Source organism: Talpa occidentalis, unplaced genomic scaffold, assembly GCF_014898055.3.
Source record: "Talpa occidentalis isolate TD23 unplaced genomic scaffold, MPIMG_talOcc4v2.1 talOcc4.2, whole genome shotgun sequence".
In the NCBI taxonomy this organism is placed as follows: domain Eukaryota; kingdom Metazoa; phylum Chordata; class Mammalia; order Eulipotyphla; family Talpidae; genus Talpa; species Talpa occidentalis.
This window is the reverse complement of record NW_023602073.1, coordinates 141,290,557-141,316,632: the sequence shown is the minus strand read 5'-3', so window position 1 is coordinate 141,316,632 and position 26,076 is coordinate 141,290,557. Positions and strand designations below refer to the sequence as shown.

General features: G+C 37.4%; 1 protein-coding gene across 1 annotated transcript in view; it reads left to right on the top strand.

Moving 5' to 3' along the window:
* Window positions 1-26,076, top strand: part of PPIL4 (peptidylprolyl isomerase like 4) — a 37,481-nt gene extending 11,405 nt beyond the window's left edge. Inside the window, exons 8-13 of the mRNA XM_037520551.1 lie at window positions 3,823-3,947; window positions 6,775-6,841; window positions 10,867-10,978; window positions 13,031-13,127; window positions 18,741-18,888; window positions 25,266-26,076. Of these exons, the coding sequence (XP_037376448.1) occupies window positions 3,823-3,947; window positions 6,775-6,841; window positions 10,867-10,978; window positions 13,031-13,127; window positions 18,741-18,888; window positions 25,266-25,517 (801 nt within the window). The 3' untranslated portion in view covers window positions 25,518-26,076. The remainder of the gene's footprint in view (window positions 1-3,822; window positions 3,948-6,774; window positions 6,842-10,866; window positions 10,979-13,030; window positions 13,128-18,740; window positions 18,889-25,265) is intronic.

Here is a 26,076-nt window from a genome sequence, read left to right as displayed (position 1 = left end):
TTCTTTTCACCTTTTAAATTCCTCTGTATTTCCTAAGAACAGCGGTACTATATAATATATTCAGAGTGACCAAATCTGGAAATTTAAAATGGGTAGAAAGTTTTGTTCATTTTCTAATTTTGCCAGTTATTTCTATAATAGTTTTTTCAGTTATTAACCTTTATAACTTCTCCCTTAATATCTAGAATCCAGCTCATGGTTGATCATCTGTTATATTTAGAAGACTTCCTTAACCTGTCTTTATTTTTCATTTAATTAACATTTTTGAAGAATATAGGTCATTTATAGACTACTCATCAGTAGACTACTACTGATGATGGTGATTAGATTCAGGTTATATAACCACAGCCAGAATACGACTTGAGTGAATATATATTATCAGCATGGACTTGTTTTGTTTTGTTTTTAATAAATAGACTTGATTTTTTAGCACAGTTTCAGGCTTACAGAAAAATGGCCTGGAAATAGGGTTCCTATATACTTCCTCACTCCTCCCCAGCAGTTTCCCTTTTATTAATATCTTGCATTAACATGATACATCTGTTACAGCTAGTGAGCCAATATTGAGACATTATTAACTAAAGTCTCCAATACACTTTTTATCTTGTATATCCTGTGGATTTTGACAAAGGCCATATATCCTGCATTATAGTTTCATACTCTAAAAACCTGTGCTCTTCATGTTCTTCTCTCCCTCTCCCCCACCCCCTGGCAATCGCTGGTCATCTTTTATTGTTTATGTAGTTTCATATTCTCCACAATGTCATATAGTTGGAATATATATAGTAAATGGCTTTCTCAGATTGACTTTTTTACTTAGCAATGTGCATTGAAACTTCTTCCAAGTTAAAAGATAACCTTGTTCTTTTCCAAGTTTTGACAAGTATGAATAAATCTACTCTGAACATTGTGTAGATTTTTGGTGGATATAGTTTTTTCTTTTTTTTTTTTAACTCATTTAACATGTTTAGTAGGTGCACAGTAGATGGATTATATGGTTTAGCTTTGTAAGAAACTTTCAGGTTGTCTTCTAAAGTGACTGCACAGGTTTGCATTCCCACCAGCAGTGAGTGAGAGGCCCTGTTGCTCCACATCTTTGCTTACATTTGGTGTTGTCAGTATTTGAATTTTAGCCATTTTAGCAGGTCATCCTGGGCCCTTTTGAGTCTCACTATATCAGGTTTCATCTTTTATTTTCTAAGAATGTCAGTTTTTCTTAATTCATTTGTGTATAATAAACAATTCCATTAATATTTTGCAATATTAGTTTCCAATATCATAGTTGGTAGAAATATTTGAAATATTGATATAGTATTTTCAAGTTATCTTTAAGTAATATAGCAAATTCTTTTCAAACTCAACTTTTTTTCTTATTTGTACTTCCTTTAGATGTGGTATTTTTGCCATGTGGTGCTTGCATTTTGGAATTTTCACTGATATGCTCTTCTTGGTGTTCCTTGTTGGGATACTGCTTATTGGACATAGGTTATTTTTTTTTTTCATTTTTATTATTTATTTATTTTTAATGATTTATTTATACAAGCACTGGGTACAGTCAGAAGCGTAGGAGGGCAAGAGAATTCACCAGAGTCAGAGCGGAGAGTAAAGCAGGCGGACTGATGAAGTGCACTGTTGAGGGGAGCAGCGGGTGGCAGGAGAGGTCTGCACGCCATGTGGGACCCTCACCCAGTGGCCGGGGATCGAACTGGTGCTGCAGAGGCTGTGGGCAGCTTCGCAACCCAGCGCTCAACTGCTGCACCTCTGGGGAGGCCCTGGACATAGGTTATTGTTGATATCTTTTGATAGACTTCAGAGACACTGAGCACATCTTTATATCTGTTGCTTCTTGCTATTTCTGACTTTCAAGTTTTGTTTACGTGATTATCTAAGAGGAGGTAATTTACATGATAACCTCATCGAAATCATCTCAGAAAGTTTTCAAATATAGATATAAAGGACAGTTGTTTTCTCATCTAAAGGTTCATGGGAAATAGTAGTTTTCCCTTAGGGAAACCAATATCATCATCGTGGTATTTTTTTTTCCTCTGTCACCTTCACTGACTCTTTAGTAGGAAGTGGCATGTTGTGCTACAAGTGCAGTAGTTAACTGAGAAATTCACTTCAGTGTGACCAAAGCATAAGATGATAGTAAGGATGAGGTAAAAATCTAGAAAAGCTCTCTAGCAATTGTTACTGCTCCACAGTGAAAAATAATATGGAAAGATTGCAGTGTTATAAATTGTAGAAGCCTAGATTCAGTCCAGTATATTTCAAAAGTTTAAAAAACAATCTGAACTAAACAATATGTTGCCTACGGATACATGCTCAATGGAATGACCAAAATGGAAAGTGAAAAGTAGAATGTTTGTTATTTCTGCTGAGAGGGCAGAGAGAGAATGGGATTAAGAGACATTATAGTTCTTCTTTTTTTTTTTTTAAAGATTTATTTATTTATTCATCATTCATTCATTCATTTATTTTATTTATTTATACAAGCACTGGGTACAGTCAGACGCGTGAGAGGGTGAGAGAATTCACCAGAGCCAGAGCGGGGAGCAGAGCAGGCAGAAGGACCGAAGGACACTGCTGAGGGGAGCAGCGGGCGGCAGGAGAGGTCTGCGCGCCATGTGGGACCCTCCTCCGGTGGCCGGGGAGCAGCAGGGGATCGAACTGGCGCTGCAGAGGCTGTGGGCAGCTTCACAGCCCAGCGCTCAACCGCTGCGCTACTGGGGAGGCCCAGTTCTTTTTTTTTTTTTAATAAGGATTTATTTATTTATTTATATAAGAGCTGGGGTACAGGCCAGAGATGCGGGGGGGGTGAGAGAATTCACCAGAGACAGAGTGGGGAACAGACCAGGCAGATTGACTGAAATACACTAATGAGAGGAGCAGCGGGCAAGTCAGGAGAGGTCTGCTATGCTATGTGGGTTGCTCCCTGGCCAGCTGGGCATCGAACTTGTGCTGTAGAGGCAGCGAATTGCTTCATAGTGCGGTGCTTAACCCCTTGTGCCATCAGGGAGGCCTGGGACATTATAGTTCTTAAGCTAGTTGGTGGCACCATGGTGTTTTTAATTTTCTCTTTTCATAATTTAGATATACTTTACAGGGGCCTCCCACGTGGCACAGGGGTTTAAGTCTCAGCACTGTCAACCTATTGCCAGCCACTGTGACATGAGTTTGATCTCCAGCATGAGTTCAATCCCCAGCATGAATTCGATCCCCGACCAGGGAGCTCACCCATATTGCACAGCAGACCTCTCTTGTCTTGCCCGCTGCTCCCCTCAGTAGTGTATTTCACTGGATCCACCTGTTCTGTTCCCCATTCTGTCTCTGATGAATCCTCTTACCCCCTTCACCTCTGGCCTACACCCCAGTTCTTGTATGCATAAATAAATAAAAATAAGTCTTAAAAAAATAGATACACTTTACATAAATTTCTTTTTCAATATATCAAATACTTGGGAAAAGAAAAAGTAGCAATAAAATTGGGACCTTAAAGGCAGAATGATCTGAGTTCAGGTCCCAGCTCTGTGGCTTGCAACTCTGACCTTGGAGCACGTTAGTTATCTAAACTTTCTGTATCTCACTTTACTCATCTTTAAAATGCAGGGAAATGTGCAGAGTCATTTTAACAATTAGCAGTAATGAAGTGCCTCATGGTGTTCACACAAAGTAGCAATGAGTTAACTATTGACTGTTAATATTGTTATTCCTAGAAACAATGTAGTTTTGAATTCTTAGATTTCTTTTCCTGGACCTGCAATTTAGAATGCAATTTTAAATAAAGGAAATGATTTATATTCTTGTTTGTTTATAATTTAGGTAGGAGACCTACCTGATGCAGATATTAAACCTCCAGAAAATGTGTTGTTTGTATGTAAATTGAATCCAGTAACCACAGATGAAGATCTGGAGATAATATTCTCAAGATTTGGGCCAATAAGAAGGTAATCTCTAGAATAAGTTAATGGTTTAGAAAAAACTGGTAGTTTGTAATGATACAATGTTGATAAGTCTGGGAAGTCTAGGTAACTTTTGACTGGTGAATTTTACAGATTAGTCTTTTGGACATTAGGGAGGAAATATGTATATGTATTTATCAACACATATACATAATACATATATGTGTGCATGATTATCCCACTGCCAACACAAACATTTTAACTTTAAAACAGAGTGGAACAATTTTAGTCTCATTCTATAATACTTTAATAGCCTGTTTTAAAATATGTATCTTATGACTGGCTCAAGATGTGGTATATATACACAATGGAATATTACTCAGCAATCAAAAAAGATAAACTCATGCAATTTGCAGCAACGTGGATGGAGCTGGAAGGGATCATACTCAGCGAAATAAGCCAGAAAGAAAAAAATACCAGATGGTCTCACTCATAGCAGGAGTTTAGAAAACCCAAATAAAGGACCAGGAAAAAGACTAATTATAATAAAGAAAAAGTCAAAATCAACAAGCAACTATAAACCAGAGACACAGTGCGGGGGGGGGGAAGAGAAGAGAGGAGGGATTAGGGTCAAAATAAGGGGGGTACAAATGTATGGGGAATTGGACCTCCCCGGTGGCGCAGCGATTGAGCGCTGGGTTGGGAAGCTGCCCGCAGCCTCTGCAGCTCCGGTTCGATCCCTGGCTGCTCCCCGGCCACGGGACAAGGGTCCCACATGGCGTGCAGACCTCTCCTGCCGCCCGCTGCTCCCCTCAGCAGTGTACTTCGGTCGTTCTGCCTGCTCTGCTCCCCGCTCTGGCTTTGGTGAATTCTCTCACCCTCCCGCGCTTCTGACTGTACCCAGTGCTTGTATAAATAAATCTTTAAAAAAAAAAAAAAAGAAAGAACAATTGTATGGGGAATATAATCAAAATGAAAATGCATACTTTGTGCAAAATTCAAAAATGATGTAAGAGTTATATAAAGTAAAATATATTAAACGCACACACAAAAAATGTGTTTCTTAATTTCTTCCTAATAGTAATAGCAATCTAGTCAAAATTAATTTGAATCTAAATATTTCTCTTCACTGATTTCCCCTACACTAAACTCAAAAATCTGTGAAACTTGTTTTTCTGTGAGAAAGGGAAATATTTAGTAATTGATTAGAAAGTATTATTTTATGTTTTGATATCCTGTCATTTTTTTTCCCTTTGAAGCCATTCTTTATTCTTTACAGAGAAAGAAGAATCTTTCTATAAATGGTGACCCTACTTTTATTCCTCCATTTATCTGTGACATAAATGTCATATTTATAAAAAAATTCTTATTCTGGTACTTTTTATTTTTCAATTTTAGATGTTATGCACTAACTTCTGGCTAAGGAAGATGAGGGTTTGCCTATATTACTATCTTCCATCTCTGTTCTCCCCTCCTGCAACTCTGGTTGTGTCATTGTTTGGTTAGGTCTTTGTACAATATTTACAGTTAAATGTATACATAAATATTTTAATAACTGAACAATATACTATACATATGTGATTACTTTTCCTTTCTCTTACAATGTTTTACTTGCCTCTTTTGTTTTATGTTTTTAAAGTAAGATTTATGGTAGGTGTGGAAAAGGGCAAACCAGGTGTTTACAACTCCACTTTACTAACCCTTTTACTGGATTGTTAAAATAGATTACTTCTGTATAAAAGCTATACTCTGAAAGGAAATTTGAGCTTGGTTTATATGAAAATTCAAAAATTTAAAAGCACAAACTTAACGAAATTTTTGTATATGTTGTACGTATTTCTATAGTAGCATTAGATACTCTATAATCTATGTTTCCACTAGAAATTATGATTTAAAATTTTTTAGCTGTAGTCTACTTTTGCCAAAGGAAACTTACATACTTTTATTTTACTCTTCCTTTTTACTTTGGCAATTTGGTTTTCTAAGTCTAAATAGGACATTTAGAGTCTAGAAAATTTAGTTTCTTGACTTGCTGAACTATATATATATATATATATATATATATATATATATATATATATATTTTTTTTTTTTTTTTTTAAGATTTACTTATTTATTTATTTATACAAGCACTGGGTATAATCAGAAGTGCGGGAGGGTGAGAGAATTCACCAGAGCCAGAGCGGGGAGCAGAACAGGCAGACTGATGAAGTACACTGCTGAGGGTAGCAGCGGGTGCGGCAGGAGAGGTCTGTCATGCCATGCGGGACCCTTGCTGGTGGCTGGGGATCAAACTGGCGCTGCAGAGGCTGCGGGCAGCTTCGCAGCCCAGCGCTCAACCACTGCGCCACCTGGGAGGCCCCCTGAACTATATTTTTTAAAAGATTGCTATTGAAGAAATTTGGAGAAATGAGTTCCATTAGTTTAACTTTACCTTTTAATAGCTGGCTTATTTTTGTCCACTTTTTTTTTTTTTTTTTTTTTGGTTTTTCCTCCTTTTTCTTTTTTTCTTTTTTTAAAGATTTTTTTATTTATGCACACAAGAACTGGGGTGTAGGCCAGAGGTGCAGGGCATGAAAGGATTCACCAGAGACAGTGGGGAGCAGAACAGGGAGATCTACTGAACTATACTGCTGAGGGGAGCAGCCGATAACACAGGAGAGGTCTGCTGTACTATGTGGGTTAGCTCCCTGGCTGGGAATTGAACTCATGCTGCTGAGGCTGTTGATAGCTTCATAGTGCTGAGACGTTAACACCTGTGCCATCAGGGAGGCTCTTTTCTTCACTTTTGAAGAGTGAGGGTGAATAGTTTTTCATTAAACTCACTTCTTTCCAAACTTTTGTTTATTCCTCTCTCCCCAATTATTTTTAGTTGTGAAGTTATCAGAGATTGGAAGACAGGAGAGTCCCTCTGTTATGCCTTTATTGAATTCGAAAAGGTAAGTCATAATATAGATATATTAAGTTTGTTATTTATTTTTTCCTATATGGTATTAAAATAAAAATATAGATATTTTTCTAATGTCTACGATTAGAATATTAGTTTGCTCTTTCTTCACGTACTAAATAAACCAACATTATTATATTCAAATAGGGGATGAATTCTACCTCTGTTGATGTTATTTTATTTACCTTTACTTTAGGCTCAAGTGAAGTCTGTGAATGTATTTTAATACTTTAAATTTTAGGTGAAGTCATTTACAGTTTATGAATGACTTTTCAGTGTTTTTTGGTAGTTATGTAATTAAGTAATAGAAAGAGAACTGACCTGATTGTTAAGATCAAGGTATTAGTCCGAGTTCTGCCACTGATGACTTTTCTCTGAGCTCTTCCACTGATGATACTTGACAGTTTACTTAGACTCTTCTTTTTAGGCCTTAAACCTCTTCCTATCCTTTAAGTTGAATATTGAATTAGGTGGTACCTTCCAGATCTATAATAATAATGATAGCTTATGTTACTTAAGTAACTTTTTCTTTTTAAATATTTATTAATTTATGCATGTAAGAATTGGAGTACAGGCCAGAGGTGCAGGGGGTGAGAGGATTCCCCAGAGACAGAGTGGGGGTACAGAACAGGCAGACTGACTGAAATACACTGCTGAGGGGTGCAGTGGGCGAGATAGGAGGTCTGCTGTGCCACATGGATACCTCCCTGGCCTGCAGAACTCGTGCTGCAGAGGATAGATTAATAGTGCTATGCTTAACCCCTTGCGCCACCAGGAGCCCCTCAGTAACTTTCTTTAAACTAAGAATTATGCTCCTTGAATTGCATTTAATCCTCACAGCGCTATGAAATAGCTACTGTCCTCCTTTTCCAAATAAGTAAACTGAGACCCATATTAATAATGTGCCTTGTTTAGAATCCTACCCTTAGTGATTGTCACAGCTGAAATTATAACTTAGGTATGTCTGACTCTGTTCCCATTGCTTTTATCCACTATGCCAGGCTAGGTGTTTCTTTATTCAGTTTTTGACTGATGTATGTCCAACTGTATCTCCTTCTAAGTTACAGTCATTCCAAAGCATTTATCAAGCACTTTCAAGGACTACAAGATGGATATGGAGGCTTAGGGAAGACAGACACATAACAGATTATACCTGGACAATATCAGATGTCTTAGTATTTACAAGGAACAGTCATTGCTAGCAGAAATGAGATTTCTGCCTTCAGTTCGCTGTGGAGTATTTTTGTATACCTGACAGTCTCATTCCATCACTGACACTCTAGGATGTATTATTTATTTGCTCACAAATATAATTTCATTTCCTTTCTAGCATATAGACTAATGATGCTTGTGTATCTCAGTCTCCTGCAGGTATTCCATTTTCCATGAATATGTAGTTCACTTCACCTTTAGAGCATGGAGTGATTGTGGAATCCATGAATTCCTTTTCATGAGTCAATATTTTAGTTTTTAAGGTGGATCTTTTTTTAAACCTTTTCTCTTTCAAATTAAATTAAGCTTATATTATTCTGCTTCATAATTCTCATGGGTGGTGGTATCTTTGTAAGTGTTCCTCACTGAGTATACAGTGTGGGTGCTTTTTTTAACCTAAATTTTTTTAAAAACTGAGTAAAATACAGATATGTACAACTCGTGAGTGAACAGTTTGATGAGTTATAACAGTTAATACACCCATGTAAACCATTATCTAGGCTAAGAAATAAAACATTAACAGAAAAAAAAATGACCATAATCATACCTTGTGTCCCCTTATAATAATTTCCCCATCACTGGTACTTTTTTTTTTAAAAAGATTTATTTATTTATGCATACAAGAACTCGGGTATAGGCCGGAGGTTCAGGGCATGAAAGAATTCACCAGAGACAGAGTGGGGAGCAGAACAGGCAGATCTACTGAAATCCATTGCTGAGGGGAGCAGCAGGTGAGTCAGGAGAGGTCTGCTGCACCATGTGAGTAGCTCCCTGGCTGGCTGGCTGGTGATTGAACTCATGCTGCAGTGGCTGCAGATAGCCTCATAGTGCTGCGACTTAACACCTTGCACCACCAGGGAGACCCCCTCACTGTTACTTTTGACATGTAGATTGGTTTTGTTTAATTTTAAACATATATAAAATGTAATAACATAATTCTATATTGTAAACATCACAGTAGTGTGTTTTCTGTGTCTAGCTTTTGCTCAGTGTTATATCTGTAAGCTTTTTTTTAAGTGAGAGATTTTTTAAAAAAAATTTATTTATTTTGCATATAAGATCTGAGGTGTAGGCCAGAGGTGGGGTGGTGGTGGTAAGAGGATTCACCAGAGACAGAGTGGGGAGCAAAACAGGCAGATCTACTGAAATACACTGCTGAGGGGAGCAGCGGGCGAGACAGGGGAGGTCTGCTGCACCATGTGGGTCAGTCAGCTCCTTGGCTAGGGATTGAACTCATGCTGATTAAACTCATGCTGTAGAGGCTGATGATAACTTGGTAGTGCTGAGACTTTAATCCCTGAGCCACCAGGGAGGCCCAGATGATGTGAGTTCTTTTTGAAGGTTGTCTTGTATATTTTTATATGTTGCATTTTTTAAATGGATTTCTCAATTTTGAAGAGATTTCTTTATTTTTAAAGATTTATTTATTTTTGTATATACAAGAATTGGGGTATAGGCCAGAGATGTGGGGTGGTAGAGGAGTCACCAGAGACAGAGTGGGGAACAGAACCGGTGGATTGACTGAAATCCACTGCTGAGGAGAGCAGTGGGTGAGATAGGGAAGAGGTCATCTGTGTCTTGAGGGTCAGCTCCCTGGCCAGGGATCAAATTTATGCTGCAGTGGCTGGTGATAGCTTGATAGCACTGAGACTTAATCCTTATGCCACTAAGGAGGCCCCAGAAGATGTTCTAATATGATGTAGATACAAAGATGAATAAAGCTTTGTCTTTATCTTAATGGAATTTATGATTCATTTAATTCTTGACATGTGCTAAGTAAATGTGATTAAGCTAGTTTTTTTATTTGCTTCTGTTTGAGGCATGTTTTATTTATTTATTTGTTTGTTTGTTTATACATGCATTGGGTACAGTCAGAAGCGCGGGAGGGTGAGAGAATTCACCAGAGCCAGAGCGGGGAGCAGAGCAGGCAGAAGGACCGAAGTACACTGCTGAGGGGAGCAGCGGGCGGCAGGAGAGGTCTGCTTCTGTTTGAATTGCCTCTATGAGTTGTGAACAGACCAGAGAATGCAGGAATATAGGAGGAAAGTGATCCATGCTGATTGAAATATATTACTTCTAGTCTTCAGAAATGGAGGTATAGGGTTTGTAGAGTTACCGACAAGAAGAATTCTTGTGTAACACATACCTTGGTCTCCTAGCCCATAATTCATTATCCAAAACCCTTGAGAATTTCTATTTATCTGAATTTAGAGTTTATCAGAATATAGAAAGGTAATCCTCTGTGTATGTGTGTGTATACATAGCACACAGGTGTACATCTGTAGATTCATAATACGTCTCTGGGCCAGCATTCCATGATCAATGACAAAAGTACTTACGCAGTGAATCAAATGACTAGCCATACTAAGTGGAATTTAAAAAAAAAGTGTTTTGTTGTCAAATGGATTTTAACACCAAATTTATAAAAAGGACTTTTAGTTGTCAGAATATTTTTTGGGTGTTGAGTAAAAGGGATTATTGCCTGGTATAACACAACCGGTAAGCATATGTAAGTCTATTGCACACTACCTCAATTCAAATCCTGCCCCTCACCCTTGCCAAATATATACCTCTTTAAATCTTTGTTTTCTCATAGGAAAAATGGCTATAATAGCTATTACCTCCTATGGTTGTTATCAGATAACTGAGATAATAAAATCAAAGTATTTAACAGTACTTGGTGCATAACAATCATGTCAATATCTGTTTCAGTAACTATAAACTTTTTGTGTTTTCAGTATTTTTTCTAGCTACAGGAATCTTACCTATAAAGATATATGCTTGAGTTTTTATAATTATTGTCAGGAAGAAGATTGTGAGAAAGCATTCTTCAAAATGGACAATGTACTTATAGATGACCGAAGAATACATGTGGATTTTAGCCAGTCTGTTGCAAAGGTTAAATGGAAAGGAAAAGGTCTGTCAGTTCATCTTTCTTTGTTTCTTTCCTGCTTTGCATGCTTGCCTCCCTCCCTCCTTCCTTTCTTCCTTGACTCAGTGCTGTTAATTTGGAGAAATGTACATTGATATAATTAGTGCCTACCTTCATGATTTTATGTTCCTGCTATCTAGAATTTCAGATGAAGGGGTATGTGTGTGTTTTAACCTGATGAAGAATATATTTTTCTATGTATCACTTTATTACTGCAAATTATCATTATTATATATTATAAATCATTGTAATTACTCATTGTAGAAGTGACATGTAATTAACATAACTTTGCGGTGTTTGGTTCTTCTAGCAACTCTTAAAAATAGTTGTTCCTTTTCTGTGAGAAATGTTACTATGATTTTAATAGGGATTGCACTGAATCTGAAGATTGTTTTATTAGACAATGTGGACATTTTAATAGTGTTACTTCCTCCAATCCATGAGCATAGAGTATCTTTTCATTTCTTTGTGTCTTTGTTTTCTTTCAGCAGTGTCTTATAGTTTTCAGTATACAGGTCTTTCCATATGTCTAAATTTATTCCTAGGTATTTCATTCTTTTTTTTTTTAATTTTAAAGAATTTTTTTTTTTTAAAGAGGCATGTATTTTTTATTTATTTATTTGTTTGTTTGTTTGTTTGTACATGCACTGGGTACAGTCAGAAGCACGGGAGGGTGAGAGAATTCACCAGAGCCAGAGTGGGGAGCAGAGCAGGCAGAAGGACCGAAGTACACTGCTGAGGGGAGCAGCGGGCGGCAGGAGAGGTCTGCGCGCCATGTGGGACCCTCCTCCGGTGGCCGGGGAGCAGCTGGGGATCGAACTGGCGCTGCAGAGGCCACAGGCAGCTTCACAACCCAGCGCTCAACCACTGAGCCACCGGGGAGACCCAAGTATTTCATTCTTTTTAATGTGATTGGAATTTTTTTCTTAATTTTTTTTTTTTAAAGTATGTGTTCATCATTCTCACATACTGATGCCTTTTTTTTTTTTTTTTAAAGATTTATTTATTTATACAAGCACTGGGTACAGTCAGAAGTGCGGGAGGGTGAGAGAATTCACCAGAGCCAGAGCAGGGAGCAGAACAGGCAAACTGACAAAGTACACTGCTGAGGGGAGCAGCGGGCGGCAGGAGAGGTCTGCGCGCCATGTGGGACCCTCCTGCGGTGGCCGGGGATCGAACTGATGCTACAGAGGCTGCGGGCAGCTTCGCAACCCAGTGCTCAACCGCTGCGCCACCAGGGGGAGGCCCTGGAATTGTTTTCTTAATTCTCTTTTCAGCAGTTAATTGTTTGCATATAGAAACATTTTTTTAATATTGATTTTGTAGCCTCTAACTTTTCTGTTATTTATTATTAATAATAATTATTATTTGTTATTGTTTAAGTTTTTTAGTGACGTCATTAGACTTTTCTGTATCTATTATGTCATCTGCAAATAGTTACAATTTTATTTCTTCCTTTCCAATGTGTACTCCTTTTATTTCTTTTCTTGCCTGATTGTTCTGGCTGTTACTTCTAATACTATGTTGAATAATAGTGGTGAGTTATATCCATGTTCTGTTATCCCCTATCTACTTGCTCTATTGAAATTTTAGACACCCTCTTTGACAGAGCAGAAGAGTTTAAAAATTAACTTCTTCCAAACTTACAAGATTCTCAGCTCTCAGACTCAGGTCCCAGGCCTCAGTTTCCTTTGTGGACCTATTGTTCCCATGGACTCAATGGCTGTACTTCAACACTGCATTCTTTTCCAGTCAGTGTATATACAACACTCTGATTTGGGATTTGCAAGTTTGGTGTTGTGATATTCATGTATATCACTAGGTGGCAGCAGATGGCTACCTAGCAAAATGGAGATCTGCTTGCAGTTAAAATAGTAATGGAGAATGAATTCCTATGATGCTTTTGTTCCTTCTCGCTCTCTTCCGGCCTGCTCATATAAAGGCCATTTATAAAATAACTTTATATATAATAGCTCTTAAAATTATATTTTTGATTTGGTGATTTTTCTTACTGTCTTTTTTTTCTTTTTTTAATAGGTGGGAAATATACCAAGAGTGATTTCAAGGAGTATGAAAAAGAGCAGGAAAAACCATCTAATTTGGTTCTGAAAGACAAAGTAAAGCCCAGACAGGAGTATCCTTTACAAAAGGCCATTAGTATGTTCCGACCATTCACTCTGTAGGATACTGTGTGGTACAGTATAAAAAATGACAAAGGCTGTAGATGACAAGTTTCCCAAATACAGATTGGGAGGAATCATTTAATATATTGTTATCTCTTTTTTCTCTTTTTCATACGTGCTTTGTATTTGTGTGTATTCTCTGTTAGGGCTGAAAAATCTTTAGCCTGATTCTTTTAGCTCCCTTCTCTTAGGTTACCATTCACTTTCAGAAGAGCTTGAGGTAAGATTTGTGTTGTTTGTATATAATTGTAATGTTTTAAGTTCCTCATAATCAGAAATTTCTTTGTTACAGCTAATCTCTATCCTTTGTGCTAGCCCTCCTAGTGTGTTTAACTTCTTTGGAGATGTTAACCAAATCCTATTCTCTTACCTGACTGGGTTGCATTTTGTCTTGTACATTGTCAGTCTAGCAACATTTGTTTATTGGGCTCCCAATATGTGTAAGAGTTTTATAGGATTAAAAAATCCATTGACTTGACCAGTTAATTTAGGTTCTTCCAAGTTTTAGGTTGAGACAAGTAAGAAGTAATGAAACATACTGTTTATATTATGTCATTTCAATTTGTTCACTGATATTCTCATTATAAATCAATCACTCCACACTTTGCAAAGGTTATTTCTTTTGTGAGATTCTTTCTGGTAAATGGTTTCTTTGTTTCCTAGTTTCTGTTGGTGTTTTAGGGCTTCTCTTTTCCCATACTATATAGACATTTCTTTTTCAAGTATTCATCAAGGAAAGATGGATATCAAGTTGAACTGTTATATATTAATTTAAAAAAGTGGCTGTCTACAATGCATAAAACATTGTAAAGCATAAGAGCTGGACACTGTCTGAAGTATACTGACTTAATCAGCATAAGGAGAGACTTTCACATGGTGACAAGCCAAACAGAAAGCTAAGACTTGGTCTGAAAATAATAACATTAGAGCTGATGTGATTGAAATCTTAGAATCATAACATGTGTGGATGAATACACCTTGATTTATTTACCAGATCTTTGAAATTAAATTAAGGCTAACCACTAGTAACTGCAGATGGAGACAGGGGAATATGTAGAACAAATAAAAGGAAGTACAACCTTAGAATATAAAGTAGATGCAGACATTTTCTCCCCTTATAGGTAATTCAAGTTGAAAAGAAAGAGTACGTAGCATTAAAATGTTTTAAATTCAAGACGATAGGTTAGTAAGAGTTAAAAAGGAAGCTAGGCATGTTGGTAGTATTGGACATGCACCCTGTGTCCTTGTAGGTACAGCTGCTACTGCTGTGGCTAGTGAGCAGGTAGAATGGACTTTTGTTTAATTTTAATTAATGTTAAACTCTGACTAGTATTGTATTATATTGTATAGTGCTGCTGTTAGCCTTTTGAAGTTGATGGAGAAGAAACATGTTCAGGCACAAACTACTTAATCATTTTCAATAGAATATTGAACCAAAAAGAAATTCATGAATCCAACCCAGTAGGATAATCTTTATGTTCTTGATAATTAACGGGTTTTATTTTAGGAAGGTGTTTATAATCTCAGGTATAATACTAAAAGGACAGAACATATGTTTATAATATGTAAGATTAGAGATAACTCATCTAGTTTTTTAAATGTATTATGATACATGTTACTATGGCAAGGAAAGGGGATTCAGAGGATAATATATGTGTAGAGAAATTGTCTTAAATCAATTAAAAAGGCCTCAGGTGTACTTACGGGTTTAGTGAGAAAGTGAAGTTGCTGTAGGTGTAGACTGTTAATAATAAGGTTCAAAAGTAGCAGTAGGGAGAAAGGAAAGGTAAACTTGACCAAACTCAATCTCAGAGAAGTAATTGGAGAAAAGAGGTCAGTGAGATTGCAAAGTTGTTTTTAACACATAAGATTTCGGAGAGATTTGGTGCCTTCTAAAAGTGTTGTTTGCAGTAGTGAATAGAAGATAGTAGCTAAGTGAGGAAGGATGAAATAAAGAAATATCCCAAGTGTGTTGGTGGTATAACACGTAATCGACAATTCTTACTTGGTGTTTGTTACATGCCCAGTTTAGCAGTGAAACACCAGCCCCTCCAACCCCCACACGTGGACATTACATTTTATTGTTGGGTTTGGGGGAAGCACAGAATTTAAATAATTGTCACTAATTAAATATGTCTATGGTGTTTCAAGAAGTACACTTTTGAGATCTGGGGCTCAAGTACCCTCAAAGACCCTCAAGTACCACGACATTAGGAGTGACATTGAAAATGCAACTTGAATATGGGGAAGAAGGGAGCTGAGGTAGGATGCAGTTTTCTTTGTGTAGCATCATCTGAGAAATACAGTTGAAATCAATATAATCCAAGTATAATCAGAAGCCCACATAATTGAAATACTGTGTTCATTAGGTGCCACACACTGTAGTTTTTATTCTGTGTTATTAAAGAATGCTGGCTGTGAATCCACTAAATGGATATTATAGCCCATTAATGGATTATGATCATCAGTTTGAAAAACTGCTCTTTTGGACAGAGGGAGTAGCATGTCTATAGCACGCTCCAAGGCGAACTCAGTAGGACTGTTGGATTTGTCTCTGAAATAGGAGGAGATCCAGAAGTGCTCTGGAAGCAGTGTGGCCTGGTGCTAAGGAGAAAAGCATGGGAGATAATGGAAGAGTCCTAGGGCAGTACAGGTCCCCATCTTGTGAAAAGCCAGAAGGGAGTGTTTTTCTGTAGAATCTTAAGTAGAAGTGATATCTCCAAGGAAAGCACAGAGCTGTGGCTTTCATGGTAACTTCTAGTCCCGAGGGAAGTGTGTCTGTCTTCACTAGTCTGTCCACATGCCACTCAAATAGCTCCATGTGTTGGCCTTCTCCTAAGCTTGCTTGCTTTTTTTTTTTTTTTTTTTTTTATTTGTACAAGAACCGAGGTATAGGCCAGATGTGAGGGAGGGTAAGAGGATTCACCAGAGACAGATCAGGGAACAGAACAGGCAGACTGACGAAATACACTGCTGAGGGGAGCAGCGGGTGCGACAGGAGAGGTCTGCCCTGCCTTGTGGGACCCTCGCCGAAACTGGCCGGCTGGGATCAAACCGGCACTGCAGAGGCTGTGGACAGCTTCACAGCGCGGCACTCAACCGCCTGCGCCACCAGGGGAGGCCCTAAGCTTTCTTTTGAAAACTTCTCTTTTAGTCCTTGTCATCCTTCCTCAAAATACATTCTAGTTTAAAATTATTTTTAGCAGATGTTGTATTAGTTGAACATTTTCTCTTATTCTGAGGCATTAGAGTATATTAGAGAAAATACGGACCTCTGAATTAAATCATGCAATTGATTCACTCATAGTTCTACCACCTACACAAATGATGCTTTTCATTCCCTTTGTTCCTTTCAAGCCTTGATGTTATATGAAGTTTATAATCAGGTATAGTTTTTGCTTTAAGCTTTTTTTCACTAAATTATTCATAAACACCTTTGCAGATGTTTTCAAAGTATTCACCATTGTTTGTAACTTCTTTTATAATAAAAATATAGTACTATAATGTATTTAAGTATATCTTTATTCCTAGGCTTTTTGTTGTTCCCAGTTTCTGTCATTAAACATAATCCCATAATGCTATTACTGCTTTTCAGAACAATGTAGATACTATCCTGTTAAATGTCTACTATGTGTAAGATACACAAATTCCAGAGAGGTGAATAAGATATCTTATTTGATGCAAAGACAAAGAGAGAGCCTTCCTGGTGGCACAAGGGGTTAAGATGTAGCACTATGAAGCTATCCACAGACACTGCAGTATGAGTTCAATCCTTGGCCAGGGAGCTGACCCACATGGTGTAGCAGACTTTTCCTGTCTCGTCCACTGCTCCCCTCAGCAGTGTATTTTAGTCAATCCACCTGTTCTGTTCTCCACTCTGTCTCTGGTGAATCCTCTCACCCTTCCCCTGCCCCATCGCTGGCCTGCACCCCAGGTCTTGTGTGCATAAATAAATAAATCTTTAAAAGAAAAGACAGATATATTCAACTAACTCCAGCATAATACAATGTGATATATTAGAAGTGTGGTTAATTAGATGTGTGGTTAAATACAATCTGAGTATAAATGCATGATTAATTCTGTAAAGGAGGAAGATCAGGCAATTTTGTGAGTGTGTATGGGAAACACTTTTAACAGGGTCGTAATATAAAACAATTTGTTTATAATGGATTTCATAGATAACACCCTGAAATATATATATAGTTAAATACTTCTAAAATTCTTTATCTTTACAGCTCCTACTTAATATAAAAGGGATCCACATGTATATTATTTTTTGAAATTTTTTTTTAATATATTATTAAAAGATTTAGTGTTTCAAAATACCTTTAATTTGGGCCTCCCTGGTGGCACAGGGGTTAAAGTGTCAGCACTCTCAAGCTATTGTCAGACACTGTGGCAGAGTTTGATCCCCAGACAGGGAGCTAACCCACATGGCCCAGCAGACCTCTCCTCTCTTGCTGGCTGCTCCCCTCAGCAGTGTATTTCAGTCTGCCCATTCTGCTCCCCACTCTGTCTCTGGTGAATCCTCTCACCCCTCACACCTCTGGCCTATACCCCAGTTCTTATATGCATAAGTAAATAAAATAAATCTGTTTAAAAAATCTTTAATTTTTCCCATACAGTTACTATTTTTGGAATAATAAACCTAGTAGTATAAATCAGTGTAACTGTATTATGTATTTCATTTTTATCTTGTGTGAATCTTTCTCTAAAACTCCTATGTCCATTTTTATACCTCATACAGTATATACCTCCTGAGTATTTTGAAATTCTAGAGGTCCTTATATATATTCAGGAAGGAGAACTAACATTATAAATTCTGTGGTCTTCAAGCAACAAAAGGGAAACAAACTATGAAGCAATTTATTTTAGTTCCTGGTACTACAACAAAATAAAGTCCATTTAAAACACTAGCTGTAGTAATATATGTTCATGGGTAAAAGTGAAAATGGAATTTGATAGGATGAAATAGAAAATGACACATTTTCCCTCTTTTTTTTTTTTTTTTAAAGATTTATTTATTTATTTATACAAGCACTGGGTAACAAGCATGGGAGGGTGAGAGGATTTACCAGAGCCAGAGCGGGGAACAGAACAGGCAGACTGACGAAATACACTGCTGAGGGGAGCAGCGGGTGAGACAGGAGAGGTCTGCTGCGCCATGTGGGATTCTCTCCCTCTGGCCGGCATCGAACCTGTGCTGCAGAGGCTGCGGACAGTTTCACAGTGTGATGCTCAATCACCTGTGCCACCAGGGAGGCCCCTATGAGGCACTTTAAAACCCTATACAAAGCTAATATCATTGGTACATGCGGTGAACTTTAGGACACTGTTATTTGTTGAATGTTCAGTACGGTTAATTGGTTCAGATTTTTCATAAATGTTGAAGTAATCTGTGTTTTCTTTTTATAGTGTGTTTCATTGTTAAGAAATAGGATTGTGTCAGGACTCACATAAATGTAATAATTTGGTAATAATGTGTTTGATGCTTTTAATAGATTCTTATGTTTAATGTATTACCAGTGTCAGTTTTCACATTTGTCCTTAACTAACTGTTACAGTGCAAAATATGATCTTATACTAGATGAGCAGGCAGAAGATTCAAAATCAAGTCACTCACATACAAGTAAAAAGCACAAGAAGAAAACCCGTCACTGCTCTGAGGAAAAAGAAGATGAAGACTACATGCCAATCAAAAATACTAACCAGGTACAGTACTTACTAATACACAGGCTTAACTCTAGGGAAATATTTTACTCCTTTATTAATTACAGCTTAATGATAAAATTTAGAGAATAAGGGTACAGTTCTGAACAGAGGTGGGTGTGTTCCAAACTCTAAAACCTAGATGATTTCATTAGGATAAGCTTTAATTTTCAGGAATTTGTATTACAAATTATAAATGATTGTTTTTAAAATAATATATAGTTCCACATTGTGAGGCAAGATTGATTTCTAGACCTGTGGGTACTTGCTTAGTGTCATCAAAAACAAGTGTGTTTGTGCTAAAAGTTTTTTTTTTTTATAATAAATTTTATTTTTATATCCCCCATACAATTGCAACCCCCCCATTCTGACCCCAATCCCTCCCCTCCCGCCCCCCACCCCTCAAAAAGTGTCTCTGGTTCATAGTTTTTTGTTGATTTTGATTTTCACTTTCTTATAGTTATTCATTTTCCTGGTCCCTTATTTAAGTTTTCTAGATTCCTGCTATGAGTGAGACTAATGTGCTAAAAGTTTTTCTCATTTCTCTTTTAAATTTATCACCAAGTGTTGTGATATCACCTATAATTCTGTTTTTTTTTTTTTTAAAGATTTACTTATTCATACAAGACTTGGGGTACAGGCCAGAGATGCAGGGGTAGTGGTGAGAGGATTTACCAGAGACAGAGTGAGGAACAAACCAGGCAGATTGACCGAAGTACACTGCTAAGGGGAGCAGCGGGCGAGTCAGGAGAGGTCTGCTGCGCCATGTGGGTTGCTCCCTGGCTGGCCGGGGATCGAACTCATGCTGCAGAGGCTGCGGATTGCTTCATAGTGTGGTGCTTAACCCCTTGCGGCACCAGGGAGGCCCCTCACCTATATTACTTGAGGTTTTAGGATCTGTAAGACATTTATGCCCTTCTGTATTCAATGTATGAAATAAAAAGCAGCACTAATAATTAACTTGATCATCTCAAAAGCTTTCCTGAAAATACATTTTGTAAGACAATGATAATAAAAATTCCATAAAGAAAATGATTGTGAAGAGAAGAAATAATTTCCAGCTAGCTGTTTGTTCTCAATTTAATAAAAAGTAAAATACATTATAGCCCCTTGCTTTTGTTTTGCCACATGAGGACATTTGAGCTGAGCTCTCGTGGTCAGGAGGATTTCACTGGGTAGATAGAACTTGTCAAGATGGTGAGAATGCCAAGCCAAGAAAAGAGATGGAGAGATATAGTATGATTAACCCAGTAGAGGATTTGCTGTAGAGAAGCTAGTATAAATTTCTACACTGCTTATGATCTCAATAGGCTATTTAACTTTGTGAGCCACAGTTTCCTCTTCTGTGTAAGTGAGAAAATGTCTCAGGTATGTTGTTTATAAACATTTTCTGTGCTGGCTATTATTAATTTTTTAAAAGATTTATTTATTTATGCTTACAAGAGCTGGGGTACAGGCCAGAGATGTGGGGGGTGAGAGGATTCACCAGAGACAGAGTGGGAAATAGAACAGGCAGATTGACCAAAGTACACTGCTGAGGGGAGCAGTGGGCGAGTCAGGAGAGGTCTGCTGCACCTTGTGGGTTGCTCCCTGGCTGGCCGGGGATCAAACACGTGCTGCAGAGGCTGCGGATTGCTTCATAGTGTGGTGCTAACCCCCTTGCGCCACCAGGGAGGCCCAGGCTATCATTATTTTTACTGTTGTAGCCCAGTTACTCTTTAAATAAGAGTAGTAGTCCAGTTACTCTTTGAAATAGTTTCTCTATGGTAAGACCATTAGCTGAATTCAAATTTCAATTAATTTGTTTCTTTTCTGTGCTTAAGCATTGTTTTAAAAACATTTGTAGGGGGCTCCCTGGTGGTACAATGGGTTAAGATGCAACCTATGAAGCAATCTGCAGCCACTGCAGCACTAGTTTGATCCCTGGCCAGGGAGGTGACCCACATGGCACAGCAGACCTCTCCTGCCTTGCTTGCTGCTCCCCTCAGCAGTGTATTTCAGTCAGTCTGCCTGTTCTGTTCCCCACTCTGTCTCTGGTGAATCCTCTCACCATCCACACCTCTGGCCTGTACGCCGGTTCTTGTATGCAAAAATAAATAAATCTTTAGAAAAAAAAAATTCATAGTTTTAAAAATTATTTATTCGATTCCAATATAAAGTTACAAAATGGTACATACAGAGAATCTACCTTCTATCCCTGTCCTCTCTCTGAGTAGATAACCATTTTATGTGGATTGTTTTTTGTTTATTCATTATTTTTTAATTTTACCAAGCATTTTTGTATATATCCTGATCTCCTATTTTCTAGATAAGAAAATATCCCTGCTCTTTGCTGTCATTCAGCAGAGGTATAAATTTCCATAGCTGCTCTTCTTACCTGGCATATATTCTCACCAGTTTTCTTTCCTAAATCCTTTTGCTATTCTAATATAATTTGTCATGTGGTATAGTCCACCATGATCTAACTGGAAGATTTGCCTCTTATTTCTGTACTCTTTTAGCCTAAGGTTATTAAGCTTTTTTAATGGTGGCTTTATTATGTTTCTATGAATACTTGGTGTGTTTTCTTCTATAAAGCCCTTAATCTCGCCTCCGCATGTGTTGTTCGAGCTGTAGCTCCTCATTCTGCATGTGTACGCATCTTCAGTGAATTTAGGCCTGAGGTAAACATTAGTGTGTTTGAGATAACCAGAGGTCTAAAGAAATCCAAAGACTGGATGCCTTTTATTTCTGTGATTTCTGCCTTTCCCTCTTCTATGAATTTCTTTTCTTCTGCTGCTTGGTTACATATAACTTTATAGTAGCAAATATTTTCCTTTTTCCATGGAGTAAAGGGCATGGGGAATACTGTTATATTCTTTAAAAAAATATATTTAAATTGGTTGGCGACTTTAAAATTGTTAAGTTCTAAATAATATCTTAACTTTATTTCTCTGCCAAAGTATATATATTTTTTAAAGATTTATTTATTTATTTATACAAGCACTGGGTACAGTCAGAAGCGCGGGAGGGTGAGAGGATTCACCAGAGCCAGAGCGGGGAGCAGAACAGGAGACTGATGAAATACACTGCTGAGGGGAGTAGCGAGTGCAGCAGGAGGGGTCTGCGCGCCATGTGGGACCCTTGCTGGTGGCCGGGGATCAAACCGGTGCTGCAGAGGCTGCGGGCGGCTTCGCAGGCCAGTGTTCAACCGCTGCACCACTGGGGAGGCCCTCCCCCAAAGTGTATTAAAGTGGTTTTTAATTTTATAGTTTGATTTAATAATATGGCTATATTGATTTTCTCTTTTTAATAAAACAGCATCAGTGTTTAAGATTTCATTAGGCCCTATTTTTCTCTATTCTGATTATTACCCTTTTGATTGCAGTCTCAAAAATACATTCATTAAAGGGAATTTTCACTTACTATAATGTTCAAGTATAGCTTAAATTTTCCTCTTTGTTTGTATTTTGTTTGGTGAACCTAGTTTCCTAAGAATGCTTTAGTTCTACAAGTTCTTTGTCTTTTTTTGAGCAGCAACCTGACTGTATGACTTGAAAACTTCTGTTTGGTTTTTCCACCTCATGTTTTAATTCCAAAGATGTGTCTGTTGTTGTGGTTTGTGTTTTACTGTGGTTACAGGAAATGGGTGCTGAGCTGTGGGCTGCCTGCCTGAGAAGTATGCACACTAGTTGTTAAGTCCTTCACTGTGTTTTCATGGGTGCTTACGATTCTTATGATTTGGACCTCTGCTTTGCTGTTTTTATACTCATTGAGTGTCGTTTCAGTGATTTAATGAAAAGCTCTTATTTAGCCCGAGAGACTTTAGCTTTTAGTTGCTTAGACTGATTTTGATTACTTTATAGTAAGTCATTAGCCTCACTAAGTATTCTGCTTCAAATCCCGCCCCCTACCCTCTTTTTTTGACCATGTGCTAGTTTAGTCATCTTGTCTTTAGTCTTGAAATTTTAAAAGTCCATACTGGGAAGGACTTGGAGCCCATCTAATTAATTTTTTTCTCTCCTTAAATAAGAAGATCCTGACCTTACAGATTATGCCTTTTATAGTTCTGTAGGAGAGCTAGAACTTTGATATTTATTTTGATTTGGTCAGGTGTGGGTTTTATTTTTTTCATTATTCTTTACCACCCCCATTTCAGTTTTGTGTTGCATGTCATTACTGATCAGTTAAATAATTATTTCAACCTGTGTCAGTCTCTTGGCCCTCGACCTCCTTATTTCTAGAGTGAGGGTAATATTACACTGCAAAAGCACATGCCTAGCGTATCTGTTCTGATATGGCTTCATCCAGCCATCTAAACTTTTCTCCTGCTGCTAATTCTTACCTACTTTTCATCTTTTGCTTACATTCCTTGCCTTCTTGCAACCAGTTCAAGCCCAAACCCACTCACTCTTTGATGACCAAGTCAACTCCTAATTTCTCTATGAAACTTTATCTGATGAATCTAACCTCAAGAGAGTATTTCTTGTTTGATACATCTCCTAAATAGCAAAGACCACTTGCACCTAAGAGCTGCTGGATTTCAAAGCTTGTTAACTTTGAAAACTTTTCCAGGTCAGAGAGGTTTTATGGTTTTAGTCCATTTCAGATTTTCAACTTCTTTAATGTTTTCATATTTAAGTACTATATAAACTCTCTGTTATTTTAAACACTCAAAGCATTTAAATGCATATTTGTATAGTGTGCTGAAGAGTTTATGGAGTTATCCGCCAGCTAATAGTTTACACATTTAAAAAGCTGTGTCTCAACTAATACAAAAATAACTGTTAGGTGTACAGACAGAATAATACATAGGTACTTAAATTTTATATGTGCTATAGGAAGCAAAACAATTCTTTTATCTAGGGATGTCTTATTTTGCTAGAAAATAGTTGGTAAGGGGTTAAAACAAGGTACCTACTCATTTTTTCTACCTCCCAGATCTTACAGATAACAAGGGCAGTTGGGACTGGTGCAGAATCATGAGTCAGCTTATAATATACTCTACAAATATACTCCACTTTGATTATAACAGTCAAGTTATATTTTGTATTATAAATTCCATGCCAGATGTAATCTTCTATATCCAGAGAGCATATGAAATAATTTTTAATCATTTGCTTGAAACTCAGTCCTTAACCCTTGACATCCATCCCTCTGGATTTTAAAGCTAGACACTTCCATCAACTATAATAATATTTAAGTTGACAGAGTGGATACTCTTGGGGGTGTAGTGCTTAGAATTCTGCCCTTCTATTGAGAAATCTGTAGAAAGGTGAAATTTTGAATTGACTCTTAAAAGAGTGTTGGCTTTGGTCTCTTTAGATTTTTACTTACTTGCTGAGATATAATCTTTGTAATTAGGGATAGGACAAGGCAGTCCTATGGGAAAATTCTACTGCTTCCAATAAGGAAATTTTCTACTGCTAATTAATTATTAAGAATAGTATGAAATGCATTATTGACATTTTAAGCAATATGTAAATAATAGTTTTAATAAAAACATCAATCTAGGGCCTCCCCGGTGGCGTAGCGGTTGAGCGCTGGGTTGCGAAGCTGCCCGCGGCCTCTGCGGCGCTGGTTCGATCCCCGGCTGCTCTCCGGCCACCGGAGGAGGGTCCCGCATGGCGCGCAGACCTCTCCTGCCGTCCGCTGCTCCCCTCAGCAGTGTACTTCGGTCCTTCTGCCTGCTCTGCATCCTGCTCTGACTCTGGTGAATTCTCTCACCCTCCCCCGCTTCTGACTGTACCCAGTGCTTGTATAAATGAATAAATAAATCTTAAAAAAAAAAAAATAAAAAAAAAAAAACATCAATCTAAAGAAAAATTAATTTGAAAGTTTGGAGAGGAGCTATTGTAAAACACTATAAATAATCACTCAGAACAAAGTGCAGTTATCAATTTTCTTTTTAGACTGATTGACTTGTCTAACACCTCTTCCAACTATGCTATTTAAATTATGTTTTATAGGATCTTTTATAGGACTCTTGTGGAAATTTTAGTTTCATTTCAGGTCAGTGAGGCAACTACATTTTGGGAGAGTTGAGAAGGGAAGGCAGAAAGAGTGACCACCAAAACCAGGATCTAGATATTGCGATTTTAAAGTCTTAAAGACTTCTGACTTCTGTTAGCAATTTCAGTTCCCTGGTTTGGGATATGATCTTTCAGTTCAGCTAAAATAGTAGATACAAGGCAATGAGGCCATTAAGAGAAATAGTTAAATCTTTCTCTGAATTTTTTTTTTCAATTTATAAGATTCTTGGCACAAATGATGGTGTTCAAATTGGAGCTGTTTCATCTGCTTGCTAATGATGAACTTGTCTAAGTTTTTATTAATCACCGTGCCCATAGAATGATGATCTTACTGATTTACTTGTAACTCGCTCGCCATTCCTTCGACAGGATATCTACAGGGAAATGGGCTTTGGTCACTATGAAGAAGAAGAAAGCTGTTGGGAGAAACAAAAGAGTGAGAAGAGAGACCGACCACAGAAGCGAAGTCGTAGCAGATCCCGAGAAAGGGATGGCCACTACGGCAGTAGTCACAAGTCCAAGTACCAAGCAGATCACTATGAGAGAGAAAGGAGTAAAAAGAGAGACCGAAGCAGGAGTCCTAAGAAGTCCAAAGATAAAGAAAAATCGAAGTACAGATGAAACATGAAGTATTTGACGTGGGTGGCGCCCATATTTACTCTCGTCTAACTTAGAATATCAGATGTTCAGGTTTTGTGTCAAAGCAGTCTTTAACTGCTTGTTTTTTTTTTTTTTTTTTTTCCATATTAGGATTATGGCCCTTTTAGAGTAATACCAATTATAAGGGACACTGAAGGACAATAAAGAATCGAACATTTTCTTTGTATACTTTTTTACACTAATTTTATTGTTATACATAAATAGTGTGCTTCATTTTTTTTAAAGTCACATTTTCCACTGTTTTTTTATGAAGTGTTTCATAAAATACATAAAAATAAAAATACATAAACTTGTATATATAAAGTATAAAGAATAATAAAGATCTGTGTACCCATCAATCAGCTTAAGATAGAATATACCTACATTTTAGAAGTGCCCTATATGCCCTCAAGTAATTATTATTCTAAGTTTTGTGTTGGTCATCCAGTTGCTTGTTGTTATAGCTTTAAAACATGTTTGTATCCCTAAATAAAATGTTAAGTTTTGTATGTTTTTGAATTTTATATAAATGGTATAATGT